This window comes from Aedes aegypti, chromosome 3, assembly GCF_002204515.2.
Source record: "Aedes aegypti strain LVP_AGWG chromosome 3, AaegL5.0 Primary Assembly, whole genome shotgun sequence".
NCBI lineage: Eukaryota > Metazoa > Arthropoda > Insecta > Diptera > Culicidae > Aedes > Aedes aegypti.
This window is the reverse complement of record NC_035109.1, coordinates 269,696,080-269,722,265: the sequence shown is the minus strand read 5'-3', so window position 1 is coordinate 269,722,265 and position 26,186 is coordinate 269,696,080. Positions and strand designations below refer to the sequence as shown.

At 38.4% G+C, this 26,186-nt stretch overlaps 1 protein-coding gene across 1 annotated transcript in view; it reads right to left on the bottom strand.

The window, feature by feature from the left end:
• Positions 1-25,531, bottom strand: part of LOC5577240 (probable serine/threonine-protein kinase kinX) — a 28,556-nt gene extending 3,025 nt beyond the window's left edge. Inside the window, exons 1-3 of the mRNA XM_001656296.2 lie at positions 25,050-25,531; positions 17,145-17,613; positions 1,005-2,500 (exon numbers count right to left, since the gene is read on the bottom strand). Of these exons, the coding sequence (XP_001656346.1) occupies positions 1,005-2,500; positions 17,145-17,613; positions 25,050-25,077 (1,993 nt within the window). The 5' untranslated portion in view covers positions 25,078-25,531. The remainder of the gene's footprint in view (positions 1-1,004; positions 2,501-17,144; positions 17,614-25,049) is intronic.
• Between the last annotated feature and the right edge of the window lie 655 nt (positions 25,532-26,186).

Genomic DNA, 26,186 nt, shown 5'->3' with positions numbered 1-26,186 from the left:
ACAGGGTCAATTGGCATTATCTTATATCACAAGTAATGAGTCATTTGGCGGTATAATGAACATTTTGGCATAACTTTGAACTTTGGGGATGTTAAAAGCAGTGGCGATTTCCTAATCTCAAATCAACCTGTTATACGAATAGAAATTTACGAATCTTCACAACCAATGCTCATTTACTAAGTAGGTAATGGTTCAAATAGTTTATTTCAATCTTTTACATTAGATTTAGTCATACCATGAAAGACGGCGTAGACACCGGAGTTATGGCATAACTTTATTTGTTTTAAGCAGTATTCGCCGTTCGGCATCACGTCAGCTGAGAACCGTTAGATCACTGGCCTAAAGCGCAGTACCTGAATACATTACAAATACAATCTAATTCTATTTTTTGGATCAGATTGCTACGTTTCCTCTATTCAGCCGCCTCACACAGGTAGGGACGGAGAGTTCGTGGATGTTTCTTGCTGCTGTTGTTGATTAGTCCATCAGAAGAACAGAGTAAGGATGTCCATTTTCATTGCCATTTGTCGGTTGCCAATTATCCGGTTCAGTTAGAACAAATGCTCTAGAAGAGGGGCTGTATCGAATTTGCTTTTTAAGCGAATTGACGAAAAGTTGTTATGGGGGAGGGGGGCTGGGAATCAAACCCATGACCATCCGCTTATGGAGCGCACGTGCAGCAAACTACGCCACGTTGACCCCACCAATTGATAAAAATTGTAAATCTAAAGTTTAATTTATATTTTCCCTTGCCCCACGGGCGTTTTTGAAAAACTTTTTCCATATTTTTGCCTTAAGTTGTGTACAAATTCAAATTGATAATATCGTTTTAATAAAGTAGAAATAAATCTAATGAATATACACGACTTCATTCATTCCAATTTGAAGTCTTTATGATTTCAAGAACCTTAACTATACGATTACCCACTTGTTCCATGGTACCTTATATTTGTTTCTGCAGAACTTATGACCCATGTAAATAACTGATGAACGAAAACACTCACCATCATCCTTCTCCTGCAAAATAGCCGCCACAGCAGCTTCCGTTTCCATCGGACACTGTGCGCTCTTGTTGGCCTGTTCGTCTTTCTTCTTCTTGCCACCGTCGTCCTCATCTTCGGAATCCAGCTCAATGAGCGTTGTGCTCTGCTCGATGATCTCACAGTCATCCTCGTCGTCGCTCTTGTCCTCGCCCGGATTCCGATTGCTAATCTGTTCGCCCATCATGACAAAGTCCGACTCCTTGGTGAAGCCCATCTTCTTCACATCGTCAACGCACTTCTCCTGCAGAGTCTTGAACCGCCCGATGGCATACGTTAGCAGGTAGGACACGTGAATGTACAACTCTTTGAGATCCCGCACGTTGCGGATGTTCTTGAACGAGTTCGAGTTGGTCAGAGTGTTGATCTTGTTGACAATGTGCTGACAAATTTCTACACCCGACAGCAACTTGCCTTCAAAGTTCTTGCGAGACTTGCCGAGTGGCGAATCTTCGTGCGGTCCGTTGACCATGTTCTGCAGCAAAGCCAACGTTGGCAGCTGAAGGGCAGGATTGATTTGTCCAGCAACGATAGTCGGTTGCGGTTGACCCGATTGAGCTTGCTGCATCAACAGCTGTTGTTGGCGTTGCTGTTGAATCATCTGTTGCTGTTGCTGCTGTTGTTGTTGCTGTTGGCGTTGCTGCTGCAAACGTTGCTCTTGGAGTTGCTGTTGCTGTTGAAGAGCGATATTGATGTGCATGTTGGTGCCACCATTGGTCATGCGAACTGGGGCGGCCTGAGCAACGCTAACTGGGTTGTAGTATGTGTTGGGTTTCGGAGCAATGTTTCTGGCAGCAGGAATCGCGGTCGGTGTTGGAGGAGCTGATGGAGCTTGTTTACGGACCTGGATCAATTTGCCGTTGGGCAGCCGATAGGTACCCTGTTGAGCAGCCGTGTGAAGGTCGATCCTGTAGCCATTGATGGTATGATATACTGGCGGTGGAGCGGTGTTTGCGGGGTTGGCCATAGTTGGCATTCGCATTGTAACGGGAGCCTGATTAGCAGGTATGGCTGGCCGAACAACCACTTGGCGACCTGGGACTGTAGTATTCATAACTGGATGAGGTGGAGTTGGTTTTGGTGGCGTCGGCTTTGGTGCCGGTGGTAGCGTCCTTGCGGCCACCAATGGTGGGGGTTCCTCCGGACTCATAAACATGCTCATGATGTCCGGAGTGCATACAACTTCGTTGTTATCAGTCTTGGCTTTCTTCGCAGATGGTGGAGTGGCCGCAGCTTGATGTACCGGCATTATCGGACGAGGAGTGGCCCGCTTGTTATCCGGTATTTTGGCAGCACCCGGTGAGAAATCAGTAGCATCGGATGGCCGTTTGGCGGCTTTTTTGGGCGCAATCGGAGTAGTAGTCTTCTTGTTTTGACCTTTACCACTGCAACACGTGGTGTTGTCTTGCTTCATCAAGTTATTGATAGTTTGCACCGAGAGGTTCTTGTCTTTCATGTCTCTGGAAAAATACGCAAAAAAGATAGACATTTTTAATTTCGGTGTATTGGAAATGTATAATTATTAAAATGTCGGTCTGAATTATAACATAGCATCATGATTGCTACTATGGTAACAGTTTCTTAGAAACCGTTAAAATCCAAAAGGATCTTTCTAGTAACAGAACAGTATAGTGCCTAAAGCTGCATATTTGTAATAGTTGACAAAAGTAGGCATTGAGTGTACCATCAGTGCACCAGATTCCGCTCATTTAAGAAAAGTTATGTGTTCAAATGTTTATTATAAAATAACTATTGTATCGATCAATACTATTTTTATGTCACAATGTAGTCCCAAGTATAGGTAATCAACGGCAAAATAAGAAGAATTTGTAAAACTTTCATAAAAAAATATTCAATAGCATTTGTTACTGCATCTAAGTGTTCCTATTTCCACTCACGGTAAACTGATTTCTTGACGAACTTACTAAAAAATGCATTTTTTCGAATTTCGTTATTTATCCTGATATTTTTTACGGTCAAACCATAGCTACTACAGCAATAAAGAAGGCTGTATACAAAAATCGACATTTCTTTAAAATTTTGTTTAATTTTTTGCATGAGCGGTTATTGGAACACACAAAAATACCTAGTGGTCCAATAACCGCTCACGATGTCTTGTGTTGTCAATATAAAGAATTATTTTATCAAATGAAAATAATGTCAGACGACTTCATTTCAAAGTTGTTTGTATTGCTAGAATATATCCGTGCGAAAAATGTAGGTTTTTGACGCGAAAAATCAATTTTTACACTAGTGAGCGGAAATAGGGGCATGAGCGGATACTCCCATTTACTGAAGTGTGCATTTTATAGCAGTATGGGAAGAACCTAAAATTTCTTGAAATTACCAAGAACTACCAAGTGCTTATTGCAGACTGAAATTTCGTACAACTCATATCCCATATTGGGTGAATAGCAAGAAAATAATTCTGATAGAAAAATTCCATTGGTAATACATTACGAGGCTCATGTACAATCTCAATGTGACTGTTATGTGGTTACAATTTCCAATGTGACAAAACATCTAGGTATTTTTTCGAGAACAATCTTACAGATTTATGTAAGTGGATCGTAAGTGTTCATCATTCGATGACCCTGCACGAAATTATCAAAAATGTCTAATGTGACAAATATGCAGTTATGTTGCAGAAAGATGATTCTTATAGCACAAGTCGTACATTTATCGTACGATAAGTGCAGTAGAGGGTATTTGAAACCATATCGGGATGCGTTCACCATTGCAATTTCTGAAAATTATTATTTAACCCGTATAGGCTTGAGTGAAAGAAAAAATACTAAAACTGTCATCGCTCGACACAGTTGGCTGTCTTGGTAGTGTCATTCTCAAAACACACCCAAGCCGTTCCCATAGGGGACGTTAGCCACAAGGAAGGACGTTTCAAGTAATACTGTTTCATATGGTATGCCCTCTTCAACATCTAATCCAATTTCTCTCGCCGTTCCCTTACGGTACCTATCCATCTAGTAGGGAGCCGGATCCTATTCTTAGCACTTTTGATTCACTTCGGCAGTGGGGTTTTTCAAAAACTACGGAGCTCATATTTGACCACAGTATGCGTCGTACTGAAGCGCTTCTTATTGCAAAGTTTGAGTTAATTCGGCCGAGAAAAACCTCTTATGCCAAAGTGAATCATGGAAGTGCCCAAGTAGCTATGCACCCTATTCATTGCTTTCTTCTCCATGCTCCCTCTTACTTCGAGCAAAATGGATCGATATGCCGATAAACAAATTCAAAATATAATTATCACGGTCGATACCTTTATATGTTGTGATTTATATGCTATCATTTTGCAACAAAGATATCTATCTACACCAAACCAAAATGTATTCCTCAAGAATCTGCTTAAGAACAATACTCGACAGTTTTTAGTTACAGTATGGCCCTTTATAATATGGTAAAATTAACAAATGTACATGGAAGTCGCATAATGATGAACGCACTATATACGATTCAAGGAAACCACAGTTTCAAATCGTTATATCTCAAAATCCAGATAATATAGAAACTTGGGGTCTTTAATAAAGTTGCGGCAAAATCCCGAATGTCATGGCTCAAATAATGATAGTCCTTGAGCTACTGAACAATTTTGCCGAAGACGTCATCATTCTAAGTGTTCATACTCCTGGGATATTCGCAAAACCAAGGGTGTTGTACAAAGTACAACGCGCGACTACTCGCGTTACAAAAATTCGCGTGACGACCGAAAGGTTAAGAAAAACACATCATCGTATTTTTTTGAGAAACGAATCATGTGCCCTGCATTTGATTGACCATACCAATGACCGTTTTGGGTCCCTGCGACGCCTCAAATTCGCAATAAAGTGGCCAATTTGTATTTACACATCTGTGCCGAGCTCATGGAACGCATTTCAGTGATCTATTTCGTTTGATATCTAGTTTCCAAGAATTGAAAAGCTTTAGTTTCCACAATAGCCGGTCCTCAGGGCATTATGTCAAAGTGGCCACATCTGGTACATTCTAAATGATGCAAACCTCTTCATTTATAATGTTGAATATTGGATCTCAATGTTATATGCAAATTGAAATGTATGTCATTGCAAATAAATGAAGATAACTTGGCGTGTCCCAAAACAAAACTCTTTTTTTACCCGACTTGACCCAGTGACTCACCAAAATAACTCCTCTCACAGGAATAATCACGAGTTCCTCTAGCCAATTCTAGAAACAAGATATGTGTGCCAGTATACTGAGCAAAAACCATTTGAATCCGTTAAGTATTCGCTGAGCGGTTAAAGTTTTAGCATTTTTGCTTTCACTCAGGCTTATACGGGTTAAAGGTTCATAACGCAGCTCAAAACAATCGCGTAATAAGAAAAAAGTGTTGCGTAATGAATATTACGATACTGCATTATTGTAATTGTAATTGTAATTGCTCAATCCACACCCTGGCAGACAATTATCCGCCCATCTAGACACGGGCTGGGTGAGGACCTACCAAGCCTCCCCCGTTAACATGTCCTATACCGTTTAGCACACCGGGATCTTCCACAAGCAGGCGCCGGAATTAAAGCGGTCCCACAAGCTTCAGATACATTAAATAGATATAGTCCCTCTGGCACTAAATCGAATAGCGGCCTTCATATCATCACTAGCACTGCCTATCCCGCACGCCAAACAAAATGCCGGAAGTAGCGTGCCGTGTAGAACATCCGATGTTCTACACAGCACATCACCTCCGACACCATGCTCTTGCTGTACTGTAGACATCGCTAATAAAAAGCGGAATGCGTCATTCGATTCAGTGCCAGAGGGACTATAAATGTAACGAAGAGGAAATGAAAAGATAGTAGAGATGGTTTGGTTGTTGGATTGCTGAAACGAGAAGAAATAAAGTCATTACGTTAAAACGTGGTTTTTATAGTTGAATAAATGTATCGATAGTTTCTCATCTGTTTCTTTTCCGTGTCGTAGTTGCGTCGATTCTATCCACCTCGAGTTTTGTCGTCTCCGCTCGAGCAATGAGGACCGCGATGAAATGAAAATATAAAAATATGACCATTAGTGTTTATCTATTATTTAATGTGGTTCTCATTTGCTTTTAAATACCTAAGTAACATGTGAACTCTGCCTCTATCAGAAAATTCTAATGAATTATATTTTATTCTCCTGCACTTTCCCTAACACAAAGTATTCCTATTTAGTAAGACATTTACAAGTGCAAAAGCGCAAATAAAAGTGTGGGACCTCATCGAATCATGTTGATGCCCTCAGAGCACTCATTCTTCGATTTGCGAGAAATGAGTCCGCTGAAAACATCGACCCGACTCGCGCAATCGCGCACCTCTACCAACGCCTCCGCACATGTAAAAACTTCTGCGATAAACCTGTGGTGTGAAAGAAATGCGCAATATTATTTTAATTTCAATCCTAACTGCATGACCCGTAGGCTCTATGCGTATGATTGTTCATTATTTTAGCTAAATATACCAGTTATTCCTGTACATCAGAAGAAAAGAAAAACGATTAAGAATATCTTGCAGCGTAAAGTTTAAGTGATCAAATATTAATCCTTTCTTCGAACCTAATTTCATTATACATTGGGTTATGCTATGCTTCGCGTGTGATACGAACAATTAGATTTATCAATATAATGCATTAGCATCCAAACAAATACCCTAGAAAATTTTCTTATTGTCCGACAAACATTTCAAAACAATTACGAACTGCAAAAATTCAACGGTAACTTTACTCAACAAAGCTTTCATTCGATCACCCTTAAAATACACAGTCATCAGTAGACCATGCACTATAATATCCTCCTAATATAACGCAGAGCTAAAAATCCTCTCTTGGGTTACCCAATCTGAACAAGAAAACATTTTCAAATACTTCCCATAATTTGTGCACGGCAAAACAGATTCCACTTTCTACGTAATGTAACCTAGTATGAACAGCTGCCCAACTCTCCAGACCTAAGCCCTCCAAGATCCAAGGTGCTGCTGCCTTACGTTCAAAACTTCTTTCCTCAAAGTCTGTCTATCAATTCCGAACTCTATTGCATACTACCATACCAATCAGACCCTATTCCTGACAAGACACAGAGTCATAACCCCAATGTGATGGATTTACCCAGTAAATCCACAACCTTGTCCTAACCCCTCTTACGTTTCGCTATCCTCGAAAGTCACCCATATTGATGCTTGGCAAAAAATATCAGTATTCAATCCACAAATCCCAAATTACACCACATTACGTTGGTCCGTTTGGCGTCGCCGGTGGATACCTGTTCTGACATTCGTTTCTTTTAAACTCCATTTCAACCATGTCCCTCCACTTTATCAATACGAATGTTGACGAATCACGATAATCTGAAGATCGTGACCAGAACGGAGGTAGGATAAATCACTAGGGACCAACTACCACCAATGAATATTACGATACTGCATTATTCAGAGAAAATCGTTCTTTAACTTAGCGGCCTATAAAAGGTATTCCACTAATCATTCCACAGCTCGTAGATTTATTATCATTCGCATCTTTTTATTTACTTTGGATTTAAGACTTCCGTACAAGTTGTACACTATAGGCATGCCGTATTGGATAACTACACGAATAGGTATTTTTTGCTGGGGTTTCTAGACGTTTTGCCTCAGAGGCATATTTTAATAATCAGTAGATGCATTTACAGCCCACTCTTTCTAACAAGATATTCTGTATCTCGATGTCGAGTTAGAGAACCATAGTAAAAGTTGGTTTTCCATGAATGACTACCTCGATGGTCCCTTGAAAAGTAATTGCAGTTTGTATTCTAGACCTCGATACCTCCCTAAATCAATAGTCCCTCCAATGTCAGGTTGTAGAGAGTAAATTGTGTTTGTAACACTCACTTGTCAATCAGTTATTTTGAAAATTTATGTTGTAATACATTTCAATCGTGCTTTTTCAGCTCTATAAGTCGATTATTCGTTATTTAACATTTATATTTAATGCTCGTCATTCGTTTTGGCAACAATGATAACTTTTAGCTTGCAATTTCAACCAAGTGCGCGAGTGATTAAGCGGAAACGATTGACCACCGATCGGAAGCCCAGAAGTGAAGAAGTGAAGGAAGTATTCCGTACAACACCAAAAATCACAACCGCGTAGTTGGGGCCTTCAACCGAAACCCGAACGCCTCCGTTCGGGATGTGGCTAAGAACCTACTCCTGAGCCGAAGTTTTGTCCAGAAGGCCAAAACTAAGGCTGGGCATCGAACGTTCAATGTACAAAAGGCCCCTAATCGGGACGAGAAGCAGAACAAGTCCGCCAAAACTCGTGCCAGGAAGTTGTACCTCAACATGCTGACGAAAGTTGAATGCTGCATCATGGACGAGTAGTATGCGGACAATAAGGTCAATTTCGAGCCGAAAATGTTCAACCTTCCCAACACTCCGGAGCTCCGCCCCATCGAGAAGTACTGGGCGATTATGAAGCAGCACCTTCTTAAACGACCTACGGTAGTGAAGAAAGTCGAGGAACTGAAGAAAGTATGGGTTTACATGCAAAAAACGGTTGATTCACAGGTTGTGCAGAATCTTATGGCCGGGGTTAAGGCCAAGGTGCGGGCATTTGTGTATGGACAGTAAAATGGTAAAATGAAGTTTAATAGTTATTTTTCAATCCCTGACAATTTGATGGCAATCGGATGAAAACTCGAATTTTGCGAATCAATTTTGTGTGTGGCAATTTCATCGTGGAAACTAGAGTAATGCAAATTTTGAAATTTTAGCTCCCCTATGCTTAAACGATTTTAATTATGGTAAATTGCATCCTCCTAATGTTTGAAGTGATTCCCAAATTCTCGGTCTTCGGCAAAGTTGTAGCTGGGAAGTTTTCACATGAAATGAGTGTGTTCACTTTTCCATAAAATATTATGATGAAGAGATAGAGGGCTGAACACAAAAGATTGGCGTTTTCCATAGTAATCTTCATATAAACTTCAAATGCCGTGTGCACAGTTAAATTTCTTCTGAATCACTTCAAATTTTGGGAGGATCATTTTCATCATAATTGACATCGTTTAAGCAAAACTTCAAAATTTGCATCAGTTTAGTGGACACCCTTTAGATGCATCTCTCTCTATTTTGACGCATATAGCAGAAAGAGAATACCGAGAGAATTTGGGTTGTTTTTGCACGGGAATGCGTACCGTGTTCTCAGTTCAAAATTTCAAAAACCGTGCAAAAAAAGTAACACCATTTCTCGACGTTTCATGTACAAATAAGGTTATGATGGAAAACATGTATGGCCGTGTAAAAAACAATCCGTGCAAAAACAGAATCGGGTGTACTTAATTTTGGGTGAACTCAAAATTTAGGTAAATTTTTTTCTCCGTGTATATTTTCAAAAGTATCGCAAAAGCTCAAATTTTCATCCTTGTCAAAAATCGGTAACCCGAAGAGGTTTTAAGAAAAAACAAAAGATAGGGAATAGAGATATAAAAATCAAAAACAAAAATTCATAAATCTGCAAATAAAAATAAATCATTGTCCAAAACGCACTGAGATCGATTTTAGATAACGAAAAATGATACTTAGATGGAAACTTTAAAATTGGGTATTAGAAGGTCAAAATGTTTTCAACTATATTACATATTTTTCAATTCAATCAATTTGAGAATACATAGTGTAATTATTGGCACCTTGTTTGTATTTTTTATGAATTAAATCTTCTAGTAGCTGTTTATAAAACCCGTATGCCAAATTTAAAAAAAAAAACTCGCTTTTTTAGCTTAGCAATTTATCCATCGAAAATATGAATAAAATGCAGTAAGGAACAAATGTTAACAAGTAAGTAAATAAAAAATCCGAATTTAGTACCATACCATTTAATTCCACTTAAGTTTGTATCCTTTGACAGATAAGCGTATTTCGACCTCAACTGTTAAGGCCCAAACGCAATGATAGCGGAACGGCAACGGAAAATGGAACCGGTTCGCCTACAGTAAGCTTGTCGACTCAGTGTTAGTTCAATTTCATTCGTTGTCAGCTCAGTCGAGAAGGCGTGATTCATGCTGGCGATCCGATTCCGCGTTCCGTTGCCGTTCTGCTATCATTTCGTTTGGGCCTTACGGCCGTCTTCAGTGTACTAGACTCGACCTGTAAACAGAAATATGGGGAATATTTTGAACAGAACATATTGAGAGTATTTCTACATTCTAGGGCACTTTCATAATTCACTTTGACAAAGTGTATGGGAATCGTCTGAAACTTTGCCTAGACTAGAAGCACTTGAATACGACGCATATTGTGGCCAAATATGATCTTTAAAAACACTGCCAAAGTAAATTAAAAATGTCAAAAATAGGATCAGGCTCCCTATTTCAATATTTTTAAAGTCACTAAAAGTGAATCAATTTTGATCTGAAAATATTGTGTATACAAAAAGACTATTACAGTGACCCCTCGTTCATTGCAACTTGCTTATATTGCAATTAACGAATGTCACTCGCTAATTGCAAGACATAAGCAAAGTCAAAGTGGTATTGTGCATTGACAGTTCTATTTGACAAAAAAATGACAGTTAATTGTTTTTTAAATGTTGCAATTGACAGACTTGTAATTAAAAAAAAATCTAATAATAAATTGTCAATGGACATGTATGAAGTAAGAATATATGATACAATTCAAATTATGTTTTAAATCTGTTGAAAATTGCTGCAAAACTGGTTCATAACCTTAAAAGTTAGCCATATTGAGTGAAAATATACTAACAAATAAGAAACCGCATCACTAGCGCCACTACCTGTCATGATTAGTCGAGACACGAACCACCATCGTGCAGCCCCTCGTACGTCATAAGCGTTCAAGTTCGACGAACGTTCGAGAAAGAAAACCTATGACCGCAAAGCATTATCTCGTGACGACAATACCGCCGAATACATGTTCGCAGCAACGCCTGTACCAAGAGCAAGAAGAATACACACCACTATACAATATTAGCTTGTTCCACAGTCCGTCCGTCCGTCCGTATGTGGTGCGCGCAAAGCGAATGCTATATGTATGCACAATACCTACAAACGAACAACCCAGCCCGGGTGCGATACGTAGAAATCGCTGTGGTGGCGGACAACGAGAGACCTGCCTGATGCTTGGGATTTGCCGCATCCATCCATGTACTGTACGCTTCAGGGGCGTCATGAAAGCAAAACGAAAGAAATAAAAACAAGAGCATCACCGTTGACTCGGCATTATCGGAAAAGCAATCAAATTATCAAAATGTTTTGAGGATTGACATTGTTTAGTAACATTATTTAAGGCCGCACGGGACGTCATCATAATCACCCTATCCATTTCAAGAAGCAAATCTCAAGAACCACTCCATATATCGATGCGAAAAATGTATCACTATGATTCTATATATGTAGTGCACAACCCGATACATTTTCAGCTTCATCGGTTTACTAAAACTCGAGATTTGCTTCCAGAAAGTTTTGATGATAATTGTTAGAGTGAGACGAAAGATAGGGAAAATAACACGGTCTCCCGTGTCCCCTTAATGGTTTTTAAAAGTTTTTTTTGTAAACTGATTTTGAAAAACTTACCAAATTTTTTAAATCTAATAGTAAAAATGATAATTTTTCTAGTTTAACGGATCTTTTATATCTAACAATCTATCTAATCTATTTAAGTACTATACTATGGTCCCTTCAAACAGCTTTGGCCACGTCCACAAATTACGTAACGCTCGAGGGGGGTTAAGCTGAAGCGTTACGACTCATACACAATTTTAACAAATTTCCATACAAAAACGTTTTTGGAAGGAAGGAGGGTCCAAAATTTCCAATTTTAGCGTTACGTAATAAATGCACTGAAAAAAAAAAACCGTTCTCGTATACGTGAACAGCAGACGTGAACTCGTCAACAAGCAAAAATACACCGTGAACTAGATCATGTTTATGCGTAAACATGATGGTAGTTCGTGGTGTATTTTTGACAGTTCACGTTTTCCAGAACTCTTTTTTGAGCGTGCGGATGCTGCATTTCCAAGGATTATTTGTTTCATCAGTCGACCGAAAACAGAATCGTCATTAGAGCATCCAAGATTTATAAAATTGATCGTTCACCTTTAATGGTAGAGGCGTAATGAATCTGGCAAAACTTTTGGGCGTCATTCAAAAATTATGCTACATACATATGGAAGAGACGCAACTTTGGCGTAGCTCAGCGGTTCAAGTATCAGTAATTACAGTATAATAGCATCTATTATTACAATATGAATAAAAGAATATAAATTCATTCAGAAGTTTCTCAAGATAGAGTAACAATGAAAAATATGGTTTCAACCATAGCTTGAACAGTAAAGGGTAGTTCGCCATTAAAATGAAATTTATTTTGTACTAGTGGTCCCGGCAAACTTCGTCTTGCCATCAAGTAGGCTGTTGAAAAACGCTATGGATCGTCTCATATAAAATGACAGTTCCGTTCACGCTCGCTTTTCCCTACTTTTCCGGTGAATATCCTGAGACTTTTATCCATACAAACACGTCGGAACCCTTGAGGAACAAAACGGAGAAATTATCATTCAAATACTTTGACCCGTTCGTTAGCCATTTCGTGACATACAAACACCACTCCATTTTTATTTATATAGATAGATAGATAGATAGATTTTTCGATTACTTAATAAGTAATATTATATAATATGCAGTGGCAATTCTTATAACCTTATATCTACGTATTCTACGAGTACAAATTCATGAATTCTCACAAAAAATGTTAAACTATTAAGTAGAAAATGGATTAAATAGTGCTTTTAACAATATATTTTTTGGATTTAACTGTAAATTTGTCAAAATAACAAATCAATTCAAGTTATGAGGAGCAAATAGAAATTAAAAGATTACGAACCTATTATGTTATGTTTTGTGATAATATAATATGAAAAAAGGGGTAACCCATTAAGTACGTCACGCAAAAATTGACTAGACCCCTCCCCCTTATAGCGTAACATACTTCATGGACCACTCCAAATAGTTTTGGTCAACTGTTCCAGAATCGGTCTTATTGTAAGTTTTTTTTATGTTTGTAATGTAGCTCTATTGCAATTGCGTAAAATAAAGAATGGTTCTGAACAATTTTATTTCATTGTTACTTAATTTAAGAATACTGAACATTTGAGTTACTTTCGTTAAGATGAAGATGAATCAAAGCCACACCTTGAATTTACAAGAACAATCATCTAGAGAACCAAACAAATGTTTGCACTGCAAATTTTTGGGTGCAAAGCGCTGTTTGGTTCTTCAGATTTGTGTTCTTTAAATTTAACTTTACTTTGCCTTGATTTAACTTTACCTCAATTTTTACGCAATCAATAAACACTATTAAGGTGAAAATTGTAAAATTTTACTGAAAATTGTTGTAACGTCAACGGAAATTTTGTTCAAACTCATTAAATTTTGTGACCTCACAGTTCAAACTTTAGTACGAATTATCGTACCATAAGCGTTCTTATTTGTAGGATTAATCAAATGCAAAACTCATAGTTATCCAACTCAATCGTTTCTCGAAAGGTTTACACTGATGCAATTTTCTTAAAATTCCGTCATGTAGTGGCCACATTATAGCCGATTTTGGAAATTATCTGTGACTTGAAATTTGCCTACATTCAGGGGCACAAACGCACAGTACCCTTCTCACCCGACCTGACCCAGTGATCCACCGGAATAAAACAGGCCACAGGAATATTTCCGCCTTCCTCTGTCCACTTCTAGAAACTAGATATGTGTACTTATCATTTCAATCCATTAAGAATTAGCTGAGCGGTAGGGGTTTTAGAATTTTTGCTTTCACTCAGGCCTATACGGGTTAATAAGCCATATGTTATATAGTAAAAACCTCATATACCATACAGTAAATTATTCAACACAATATCATTATTACTATTTATTTGCGACACTTTACCATTACTGTGGCATTCGTGTCGATACAGAGGACAACACAATACTGTAATGGTATTGTTGTTTTTACAATATATTGTATTGTTTTAATGGTTTAAAAAGTACTGTTACAATACATTATATTGTTTTTGTATAGTATTTAGTATAGTCGTCAAAATTTTCAAAGTGTATAATCTTTTGAAAATTTCGGTAAAGTTTTGGCCACTTAAATATCAAATGAATACCGAATACTTGTTCAAACCATTCGTATGGGTAATTTATACCATGCGCTAATCTCATTCAAGGTAACGTCCATTAATTACGAAAACCCCTTAAGCCACTCTAACGGGTCACTTAAAAAAATACATATTACTTAAAACTTTAGGAAGCTCAAAATAATTACTTATCATTATTATGATTATCATATAGCGCGTATTATCTTCTATTACAATTACAAATCATATTGATGTGACATAATACGTGTGACTGTCAAATTAAACAAGCTGTTATTAATTGGAATTAAATAGTCCAATAAATTTGCTTTTTAATAATTTATTCATTAAAACTTATTTTGCTAATAAATATTTTAACATCTTCGATTTGCAAATAACAAACATCAAAACATCGAAGCAGTTACGTAACTCATGACTGTACCCCGAGCGCCATTTTGTTTTTCTACCTCACAACAAACGCGCCTGGCAGCAGTGCTATATTTAACCTTCCCGCATCGCCGAAACGGCTTCGCTTGCAACTCTGTACAGCAGTGTACACCGAGTCATGCCGTTGTCGATCAACGCAAAAGTAGCACATCCACTCGAATGCCAGCATTTTACTTTTCTCATACTCCCAACCCAAGCTACGCCACAAATTGATTGTGATTGCGATAGCGATGGCTTGGCCATGCACCGTTTGTCGGTCGATGCTGTTGAAGTCATGCTCACTCTCGACCATCAGATCGGTTCTCTGCCTGCCTGTCCGTTCGCATACGGTCGTTTTCCAACTATCGCTTTCGTCTACCACGCGCTGGTAGTCAGTCGCCTACCCTATGCACAAAACCCAATTCACGCTTGTATTGCAGCTTGTTCGCAAGCAAATAATCCAAGTGTGCTTGTGTCGAGCGATTTGGGCGAAGGAAATACGGCAACATTGCACTTAGGGCATTTTTTTGGAACGATTGACTGTACTTCGAAGAGGCAAAAGTGGCAACGTCGCACGCTGGATACGAGTTTTGACATTCTCTTTTAGTCATTCGTTCGTTGCCTTGGCGGTAGTTTTAATTTAACTGAAATGTGTCATGAAGGTAGTGGGGTTTTTATGACAACTCATCATAAAGAATGAATATTTGATTTGGTAAACTACCTGCTGTTGAGTGTATTTGTGACTTTGTTTGGGTATTATTGATTTGTTTGAACATTGAAGTATATGTTAAGCTTTAGTTTTAAAGTAGTATTCCTGAAAAATATAATACTTAAGTAATATTCAAGAATTTTTATAAGTATTTCCTGAAATGTTCAATAACTAAGTAGTATATCGAGAATTATACAGAATATTGTTACGGGATGAAATAACATTTATTTTCATTGTGATGATAGGCGATTATTTAGAAAATGATCGCTAAATTTTGCCGATTATGCGACATTTTTGAAATAAATTTTAAAATATGGTATGAGTATTTTTTTAAATAAATTTTAAAATTTTTTATAAGTATTTCCTGAAATTTGCAATTTTTATTGTATTGATAGGCGATTATTTAGAAAAAGATCGCTAGATTTTGCCGATTATGCGACATTTAATAAATAAAAAAATAAATTTTAAAATATGGTAAATAAATTTTAAAATATGGTAAACAAGTTTTTTATTTTTTTTTTGTTTAATTTATGCGGAAATTTTCTATGATTTATATTTTTGATTACATACGTCTCCGATTTTTTCAATAGAATCGGATTTTTAATAAATTTTCAATTTTCAATATATTTTTCGAAATTCCATACAAATTATTTTTATTAAATATTCTAAAAGTATACAATGATTTATTTTAAAGGAATATTCCAATTATTTATTTTAATGAAATATGATAAAAATTTAATAAAATCTTTTTTTAGGTAGTGTCACCTATTAAACATTTCGAGAATGTTGAATATCGTTTTCAGGTGAAATTATGAGCTAAGCATGTTTTCAGCAATTTCAGTTTAACAATTTCACACGTGTTAAAAGAGAATTGGACATAAGTTGCTTATACTTTCTATAAGACACATATAAAATTTATATCTAACTTTCGATAAAAAATATGCTGAAATAAAATAAAATTTGTGAAAACTCCAAAATACTTTGTTTTATAAGGTTCGAAGACTGAATAATCACAGCGAAAGTAAAAACATAACCTCGCGTACCGGACAAGACTCGAACCCTGACGATGGTAAAAAATCGTTTATCCGCAGCCAACGCTCTGCTTGCTGACGTTCGACATCAGCCATCCAGGGCATGATGCCGCACCAACCCATGTCGGTAAGTAGCTGATATACGGCCGAAAAAAAAACATCCTACATAGCAGCGCACGCGCACAGCAGATACCAACAAAACTCGTTTCTCGTCATTTAGCACCGCTATCGGACTGAGTCATTTCGCTCGACAGAGAAGCGCTCATCGTTGGGCGGTTTACCCTATTATCGTTGTACGGTTACTTCGCTCTTTTTCCTTTTCTTCAGTTGGATGGTTCTGCTTTGTGTAGACCTCTGGTGGGTCAATGTTTGGACGGTTTCATGCAGATGTCGAGGCAAGCTTCTCTACCCGCACTCGACAATACATGTATTTGTGCGCTTGAGTTTGTATGGAAGAGAAGCTACGCTATGAAGACAATGCGATACGAAGGTACATACAATTTTCTCGTCGAACAATGCAACGTTGATTGAAGGCGACGCGAAGGCAGCCATTTTGTAACTTCGCAAATCGATAAATTTTACGATAGTTCTTCAAAATATTACATAGATACAATTCTACTTGAAAATGTATTGAAGTATGAGTTGTTAAAAACTTTTTTAACGGATTTGTATGTTAGAAAGCTTTAAATAGTACACTAAATGTCCACTTTTAAAATTGTAATGATATCTTTGTCCAAGTAACATATGTCTATGTCCAATTGACGTTTCGAAAGTCTTCGTCAGGGTCCAAAGAATGATAAAAACCGGGAATTTTTGTATTTTACTTACTTCTTCTGCTTCTCGATGTAGTTGACCAACGCCCAGTGCTGGGCCCGCAAATGCCACATGATTTTCGGTGCACAGCTGAAGCACTGCCAGTTGTCGTTGCGTGAAATGTCCTGCACGCAGGCACGGGACAAGTTCTGCACGATACATTTCTTGCAGAACACGTATGGACACTTGGAGCAGCAGTACACTTCGCCGCCCTGTCCGCACCAGCGGCAGTACAGTTCGCTGCCATCTTCGCCCTTATCGAACTCGCCACTGTTGTAGAAGGTGTGGCAGTTGCGGCAGTGCGAGACCCGCAGCACCGGATGCATACGGATTATGGCTTCCGTGATTGGGGCCGTTCCGATGTGCATGTAGCACGACGTGCAATGCACCTTGCGTTCCGCGATTTTGTTCACATTCGGAAAGGCTCGCATGAAAAACTGCTTCTCCTGGTCGGATGTGTCGTCTTCGAACTCGAGACGGAACCCTGCGAGAATTGAGGAGAAAAAGGTTAGGTTAAGACAATGTTTTAATGCGTTTACGAATCAACTAAACAAAAACGATATTGTGAAACTGCTTCAAGTAAACTATAAGCTTTATAGATGTTTATAATAGAAACTAAAAAATCTCATATTTGGCGTACAACACAGTAAGAATAGAGGTTTTAACTTCTAGTGTATAAATTGAAGTAGCGATAGTATAATAACAAAATATGTTCAAATATCTTGGTACTAATCAGATTTGTCAAAAACATTTCTCAAAGGCTTATTATATTGGAAAGATTTTTAGATACATACTTAGATAAGATATATGGGCCACCTGACAGTGCCCAAATTAAGGCAATGAGAAAGCGAACTTACTCGAAATATTAGGCGCATAGAAAGGTAGACCTCCTACCATTTTGTAACATTACATTTCTTGATATCAGTTAAAGAGAAAGCAGACTTAAAAAGGTGGATGCTATAAAAGGCGATATTTATAACTGAAAAATGATCGGTGTTCAGACAGACCGAACTAGACGATATGTTGGCCTTGTCAATATAAGTCAAGAACTCCATAAATTTTGAAATCTCATATACAATTTCGATACAGATGTTTTATCTAATACATTGATCCTCAGTTCAGTCTTTTTTAGAAGTCGCCGACCTCTACCTGGTTCCCCGCTGAATATTATTTTCGCAATTCCCTTCCGACGTTCGCACTAAGTGACTAAATAGTAAATTCGAAAGTCCGTCTCTCTGGTTCAATCTGTTTCACGTCACGAACGAGGTTGACATCTCGTCTGAAATCCGCGCCATCCAGCGTCGCACGCATCAGTCTTATTAGTTTCGCCTGAAAATCATGTTCAGACTAGCGTTGGGCATATTTGACCAGAACATCGATGTTACTGAATCGATTCAAATTTAATATGTCGAATCGATTCACCGATTAAATTGAATCATTTGAATCGATTCGTTTATCAAGCTTATATGAAAATTTACAAAAACAAGCTTTCAAAATAAGACCAAATGAAATTGCATATAATTGTAAAATTCCTCCAATTGAATGACGTTTGAAATTAAAAATTATATATTAAACACTTCAAGGCTGATTCAAAACTATGTCAACTCATAGAAAAATTCTAATCAATTACATCATTTTGAATCGAAACAAAAAATCGAATGAAGAAAATCGATTCACTCGATTTTGAGTACTCCAAACATCGATTCAAAAAATCGATTCATCGGAACAAAAAAATCGATTTTCAGAACATCGATTCAAAATCGCCCATCGCTAGTTCAGACATTATCTGCCACAGCTCGTTTCTTTTCACTGAGTCGTACGCCGCCTTGAAATCAATCAACAGATGGTGAGTCTGCAAGTTATACTCCCGGAATTTTTCTACGATCATTCGCAAGTAAAACATTTGATCCGTTGTCGAGCGGCCATAACGAAAACTAGGTTGGTATTCGCCGACGTAGGACTCCTCGAGCGGTCTTAGTCTGCTAAACAGGATGCGCGACAGTATTTTGTACCCCGAATTCAGCAGGGTAATTCTTCTGTAATTTGAATATTGGGCGTATGAGGCTATCCAATCAGCCGGTGGGCATTTCGTCGTACTCCCTCACCTTCAAAAGTACTCGATCACCTGGTGAAGCTGTTCTCTTCCATGCTTGAGAAACTCGACCGAGAACTCGTCATTGCCAGCAGCCTTACAGTTCTTCAGCTCACTTGTAGCCTTAAATTGTTATCCTCTCTTATGCTCGGTGAGTCCACAACTTCATCGTTAAATAATTGCTGAAAATTCTCCTTTTATTTGGCAGCCACCGCCGTTTTATAGGTCAGCAAATTCCCTTCTCGATCATTGTACATGACGGGCACTGCTACGGTATTGAGCCACGCGTCATTGATCCTTACATAGAATCCCCGCATATCGTTCCGGTTTATCAATCTTGCGCTTCAGCTACCACATTTTCTTTGTGTCGCCTCTTTTTCTGCGGTGGATTCGCTTTTCTTCAGCTCTCGCTGCCATCTGCTCTGTCGACTATCGACCACAAGCATACGGCTTTAGGCGAAATTCTTCATGTCTGTCACCCTCTGGCACTCTTTATCGAACCAGTAATTTCGTCTTCGTTGTTGATCAGGGCCGAATCGAAAGTTATTTGTATATGCCTATATATACCTATGCAAACTTCTGTGTCCATGTCATTGCAACTTTTTAGCCACATCTTGAGTTGAAGCGTTCGGTTTCCGTTTAAAGGTCTCAACCATGCGCTTGTGATCGTTCTTGTTGACGTGACGGTTTTTTTCGAAACTTCACATCCGATCAACAGCAAGACGCTTTACATATCATTATATGATATGAACTGGATTCTATACTTGACAGTTTTGATTCGCTTCGACAGTGGTTTTTTTTTTTTTTTGAAAGCTACTGAGCTCATTTTTGACAACAATATGCGTCGTATTGAAATGCTGCTAATTGCAAAGTTTCGGACAATTCGGCCGTGAAAACCTCCCCATGGCAAAGTAAATCATGGAAGTCCTCAAGTAACTCTGCACCCTACCAGACATTGTAGAAAATGCGATTCCCAACTATTTTTTCTGATGACACAATGCGACAGATCATTATTCTTCAAGTACTCGTACAAAACTTTTCCATGCTCGCGGCTGGTAAAGAAAATCGTCTTCCACAAGAAAGTTATCACGAGCAACTAGATGTAGAATGAATTACGCGATTCTATTTTGGATTTAAGTGCAATGTGGATCGTAAATTGTGATTTCTTGATTTTCTTAAAGCTCTCACGGACAACTCTGCAGTTCATCTGAGAACTCAAAGATTCTTTGAGTAATGAAACTTTCTTGAATCCGGGAGGAAGACTTTGAAAGATGAAACTGCTTCAAAGCATCCTTATAGTTTTTCAAATTAGGTGAGTCCCATAGACACGTCTTGTTGCTTTTCGTAGTTCTGATGATAAATTTATAACTTGTACATTAGACATTTGGGGCCCAGATAGCCGTAGCGGTAAACGCGCAGATATTAAGCAAGACCAAGCTGAGGGTCGTGGGTTCGAATCCCACCGGTCGAGGATCTTTTCGGATTGGAAATTTTCTCGACTTCCCAGGGCATAGAGTATCTTCGTACCTGCCACACGATATACACATGCAAAAATGGTCATTGGCAAAGTAAGCTCTCAGCTAATCACTGTGGAAGTGCTCATAAGAACACTGAGCTGAGTAGCAGGCTCTGTCCCAGAAGGGACGTAACGCCAGAAAGAAGAAGAACATTAGACATTTCTTTGAATTCACCTTAGATATTGATGCAGAAAAAAATTAAATTAAAGAAAATAAATGAAAAACAGAATTTAGTGCTGTACCATTTCTTCTTCTTCTTCTTGGCATTAACGTCTTCACTGGGACAGAATCTACTTCTCTGCTTAGTGTTCTTATGAGCACTTCCACAGTTATTAACTGAGAACTTTCTTTGCCAAAGTTGCCATTTTCGCATTCATATATCGTGTGGCAGGTACGAATATACACTATGCCCAGGGAAGTCAAGGAAATTTCCATTACGAAAATATCCTGGACCGACCGGGAATTGAATCCAGACACTTTCAGCATGGCTTTGCTTTGTAACCGCGGACTCTAACCACTCGGCTAAGGAAGGCCCCATTTAATTCCGTTAGAGGTTGTATCCTTTGACAGATACGAGTATTTCGACCTCAACTGCAGTCTTCAGTGTCATATACTAGACTCGACTACTGCGCACGACAAAGACGACGGTCTTACAGTTGAAGTCGAAATACGCGTATCTGTCAACGGATACATTTTTTACAAGGCAAGGTACAGAAGATTTACTGATTTATTTTCCATTTATTTAACCTCTTGCAAAAAAGCTTTGATTGTTACTGAATGATGAATGAGGGTGAACATTTTTCTCAATATCTTTTATATTATTCGTAAAGCTTCTTTTATTCACATTTTTTTTGATGACAAACACAACTGCAACGCACATTTGATTACCTAACTTGTCCTAACATGCCACCCCGATAATACGGGAGGCCATTATGTTTTCTTATCGCTCGTCCCATTCTAACCATTATCATCAAAACTTTGCAGAAGTAAAACTCGAGTTTGAATGGACCGATAAAGCTGAACATTTCTTAAGTTGTGCACTACATATGAATAATGAGCATGATACATTTTAATATCGATATATGAAGTAGAACTTGATATTTCCTCCTTCAAATGGGTATGGTTATGGTTTACAATTCTTCCCGTACGGCCTTAAGTTATTCCTACGAAAGCCTTTGAGCTTGGTTTCAAGCAGGTTCGCCGCTTGAATATTCTGTGAACCGTAGACTAGCATCTCGGAGTCTACATATTCAAAGATTGAAGGCAGTGTTGGAGTTTTCTAATTTCACCATGATATACCCTGGTGGCGTACGTAAATCAATCAGATAAATTCCTTATATTCGTAGTCACATGTCATTTGACTGCATCGATTTCTGCACACATGAAATCAAGCAACAACAGCTAGATTTCATCTACATTTTTTTTTTTGCAAAACGTTGGGTCGTAAGTACACCAAATGTAATTGATTATCTTAGATTTTTCTCAAATTTAAATTGAGATTTCTTTGGGTCGAGTATGTGAATGTTCAAGTTTAGTTTTTTTTTCTATCTTTATTAACGAGATTTTTAGCCCTGGGCTAGTTCATCTCGGGACCAACGGCTTTACTTCCCTTCCGAAGGAAGTCGTCACTATTTTTTTTTTGTGACTATCTCGGGGATGGGATTCGATCCCAGGTCCTCGGCGTGAGAGGCGTGTGTTCTAACCACTACACCAGGTCCGTCCCCCAAGTTTAGTTGCTATCAAACCATCCCTAGTTCAGAATGTTATACGTTTCGAATTCAAATCTTAACTGGTGTTCCACAGACAAACAGACGTCACACTCTGATCATTGTCTATCGACCACCTTTTAAACGGTCGATTCAAAAATATGGTGGGTGGGCAACTCGCCACCCGGAGCGCTCGCATCGTTTTTGTTCGCTTTTGACGTTTACACACTACCGCCATCTGTTGACCCGTCGGCCAAATACACAAATTTTAGCATTGGGCGTACATGTCCTCGTGATTATGATTTGGATGCTCTAAGTGTTACGTCTGTTTGTCTGTGGGTATTCTTACTGCTACTGCCTGTTACTCAACATAGTCTTCTATAAGCACTTCTATTGGAAAAGACTGCTTGACATTGAAGAGGCCATAGAGTTAGAGAGATAACGAGATAGTTATGAAACCAAAATGTTCTATATGGTTTAGGAGTTACTTTTTATCGGAATTACCATTTTTGCATCCGTATATCGTGTGGCAGGAGCGATGATATATTATGCTTGGGGAAGTTGAGGAAATTTTCAAAATAGGAATGAGCTGGTCTCGGACGTTACCACTGAATAGGCTAAGGAAGACCTCTAAACACTCTAAGCGCATCAAAATTGGTCCATCAACTACGTAGTCCATTTGTTAGATATCTGAAACATCCCTTTGCTTATAATATATTTTTTCTCCAATCTTCTTCATCTTCGCATAACGTCCCAACTGCGACAAATCATGCCTTTCTGCAGTTAGCGTTAGCGTGGTTACGGTATACATTGTAGATTGGATACTAGCTATATTAATGTTTTTTTTGATAGTCTCATCTAGAATGCTTTCAGGAACAAGGCTTAGGAGTTAACCTTGATCTAATCTGAAACAAGAATACCAAAACCATGAATATTGCTATTCCCGGCCACGCCTATCTTTAACTTGGGATAGGGGAAGCAAATGTTGATAAAGCACTTATGTATTTAATGAGATGCCACCGACTTAGTGACGCCCTAATAAGTGCTATGGAGACCCAGAACGAGAAACGTTTATTTTGACTATTTTATTTACAAACCTCAACATACAACGTTGAATTAAAAAAAAAAACATCCTTTGATATTGTAATTCTTCTTCTTTCTGGCGTTACGTCCCTACTGGGACAGAGCCTGCTTCTCAGCTTAGTGTTCTTATGAGCACTTCCACAGTTATTAACAGAGCTTACTATGCCAATGACCATTTTAGCATTCGTATATCGTGTGGCAGGTACGAAGATACTCTATGCCCTGGGAAGTCGAGAAAATTTCCAACCCGAAAAGATCCTCGACCGGTGGGATTCGAACCCACGACCCTCAGCTTGGTCTTGCTGAATAGCTGCGCGTTTACCGCTACGGCTATCTGGGCCTCCTTGACAGTATTACAAATCCAAAAGCAGAACTATTGATACTAATTTGACGATTTTTCACCGTTTAAGATACAAGACTTGCACTCCGAAGAACGAAGGTTATATAGACTTGAACAGGACGGAAACTTTAATTTTAGCTTTTTTTTTTAAATTTCAAATCGAAATATGCAACGTAAAATTCATGGTATGTTTCTTTTATATTTCCAAGATTGCACATTAGTGCAAATCGAAGTGCATAACTATTGATAACATGGTGCTTATTTGTTATCGTGTAGTAAAGTTGAGAAGCAGGCCTTGCTCCAGTGGGGACGTGATACTCAAAAGAAAGAACAAGTTTCACTCAACAACAAATATGATTAAAATATTAAAAACCATACACTAGTTTAGTGCCCTGAATCTTGTTTCAAATCTGTGGAAGTGCTCATGAGAACATAAGCTGAGAAGCAGTCTCTGTGTCAGTTGGCACGTAACGCCAGAAAAAAAGATAAATATTGAAGAACATTAAGTTGATTCCATTTGAAGAATTTTCTTCAGACTGTATTTAAAAAATTGAAGAGGTTTGAAGAGGTCAAGAGTTACTGTAAACAACTACCCCCTCCCTTCCACCACACCTAAGACGCCACGTGGTTTATGGACAACCATTAAAGGTATTCAGGTAAACAATTGATATTCAAATGGAAAAATAAATAAATAAAAAAGTTCATTTATAAACGAGAAAAAAGTTCATACATAAAAGTTCAACCCTATTAAATTCATTTTATTTTAATTTTTAACACAAACAAACATTTCCGGTGGGTTAATCCAAAATTATCAATAATCCAAGCAACCAATTTTAATAATCGAATCATTCGATCTCATCGAATTAAACAAAAAACTAAATATGCCGAAGATTGGTTTGCTTGCCGAAGTGTACACGTGCCCTATGAATCGCACCTTTCTTTCAGCCTTCGCAGAAAAACTTCTGCCGACTTTCACTGAAAATAACTGGAATAATGCCACTACTTGTAAAATAAAATAAAGCTAGAACGGGACCAATGAAACTATTCAAAACATAACATATAACATTTTATCATAACTTCTAGTTTAGGCGGGAACTACCCCGGAACCCGGCAAAAAAGCATCAAAATTGATAATCTCGAAAATGTCATGCAAGAGAAACACATCAGATAAATATCACTCACCGTCTTCATCATAGTATTCGTCGGACATGGTTCCGAGTTTTTCTCAGCTAGCTATGCCTAAATCAACACTTCACTTATCACTATTGAAAAAATGTCTTCTAACACTCTTCACTTCACCCGAAAAAATATCAACAATCGTCCCACTAATCAACAATCAGTTTTATTACCAACTTTTTGACACTTCAATCGCAGCCGGTTCACTTGCACTTGCATCGCCTCCTTCGATGCACCCTAATTATATTTTTATTTCGCACACACGGCGGATCAGCAATCAGGGACAATGCACACTAGATCGCGACGAACGGCAGCAGGAACGAACTGTCCTACACCACTGCCAATATGGCGTCGACAAAGCAGAAAGTTTCTGCTGTCTGGCACTGCTGCTGCTGAGAGAAAAAAAACTGTTTTACCCCGCAAGAGCTTCGAACATACGACCGACACGTACGAGCACTGCGAAAGATTTGACCGAGCGGTGAAAACTTTCCGACGGATCAAGTCCCGCACAGTGAACGAAGGCACCCACACACCAGTATCGCAGTTAGCGATCCAGATGGCGTAAGCAGCAATCAACCAATCAGACAGCGCGAAAATGCGACGGAAGATCACAGCGGTTGCTGCGAGGAAGAGATAGCACATACCTGTGTACTACACACCGATGTGAGTGTGTAGGTACGCTGTCGTGCTGGCGGCCTTGATAGCCGTCGCGAGCTTGGCGCCATTTTGTTGTTTGTGCCTTGGCTGTTTGACATTAGCGAAGCCACATTGACGTCAGCGTAAAGGATGAACTGTCAAAAGGCAAGTTTTTCACAAATATCTGCAAATTGTTTCAATAGTTTGTTGATATTTATGAAAATACAGCTGTGCTAACTTATTTTTGATGTTCTCCCGGTAGTTGCTATGTAAAAAACGCTTTTGTTGGGATAATATCTACCTATGAAACATCAAGGTATAGAGAATATTCTTGTAAATGGCTGACTGTGTACACAAATCAACTAGAAGGGACTGTTAAGACACATTTTTGTGTATTTTGTACAAAAAAATCTACAAAATAATTAGAATATCGACATGCACCCGAGTTTGTATATTGCAACAAAGCATACAATACTATTTTAGTACTAAAAGTTTCGTATCCATGGA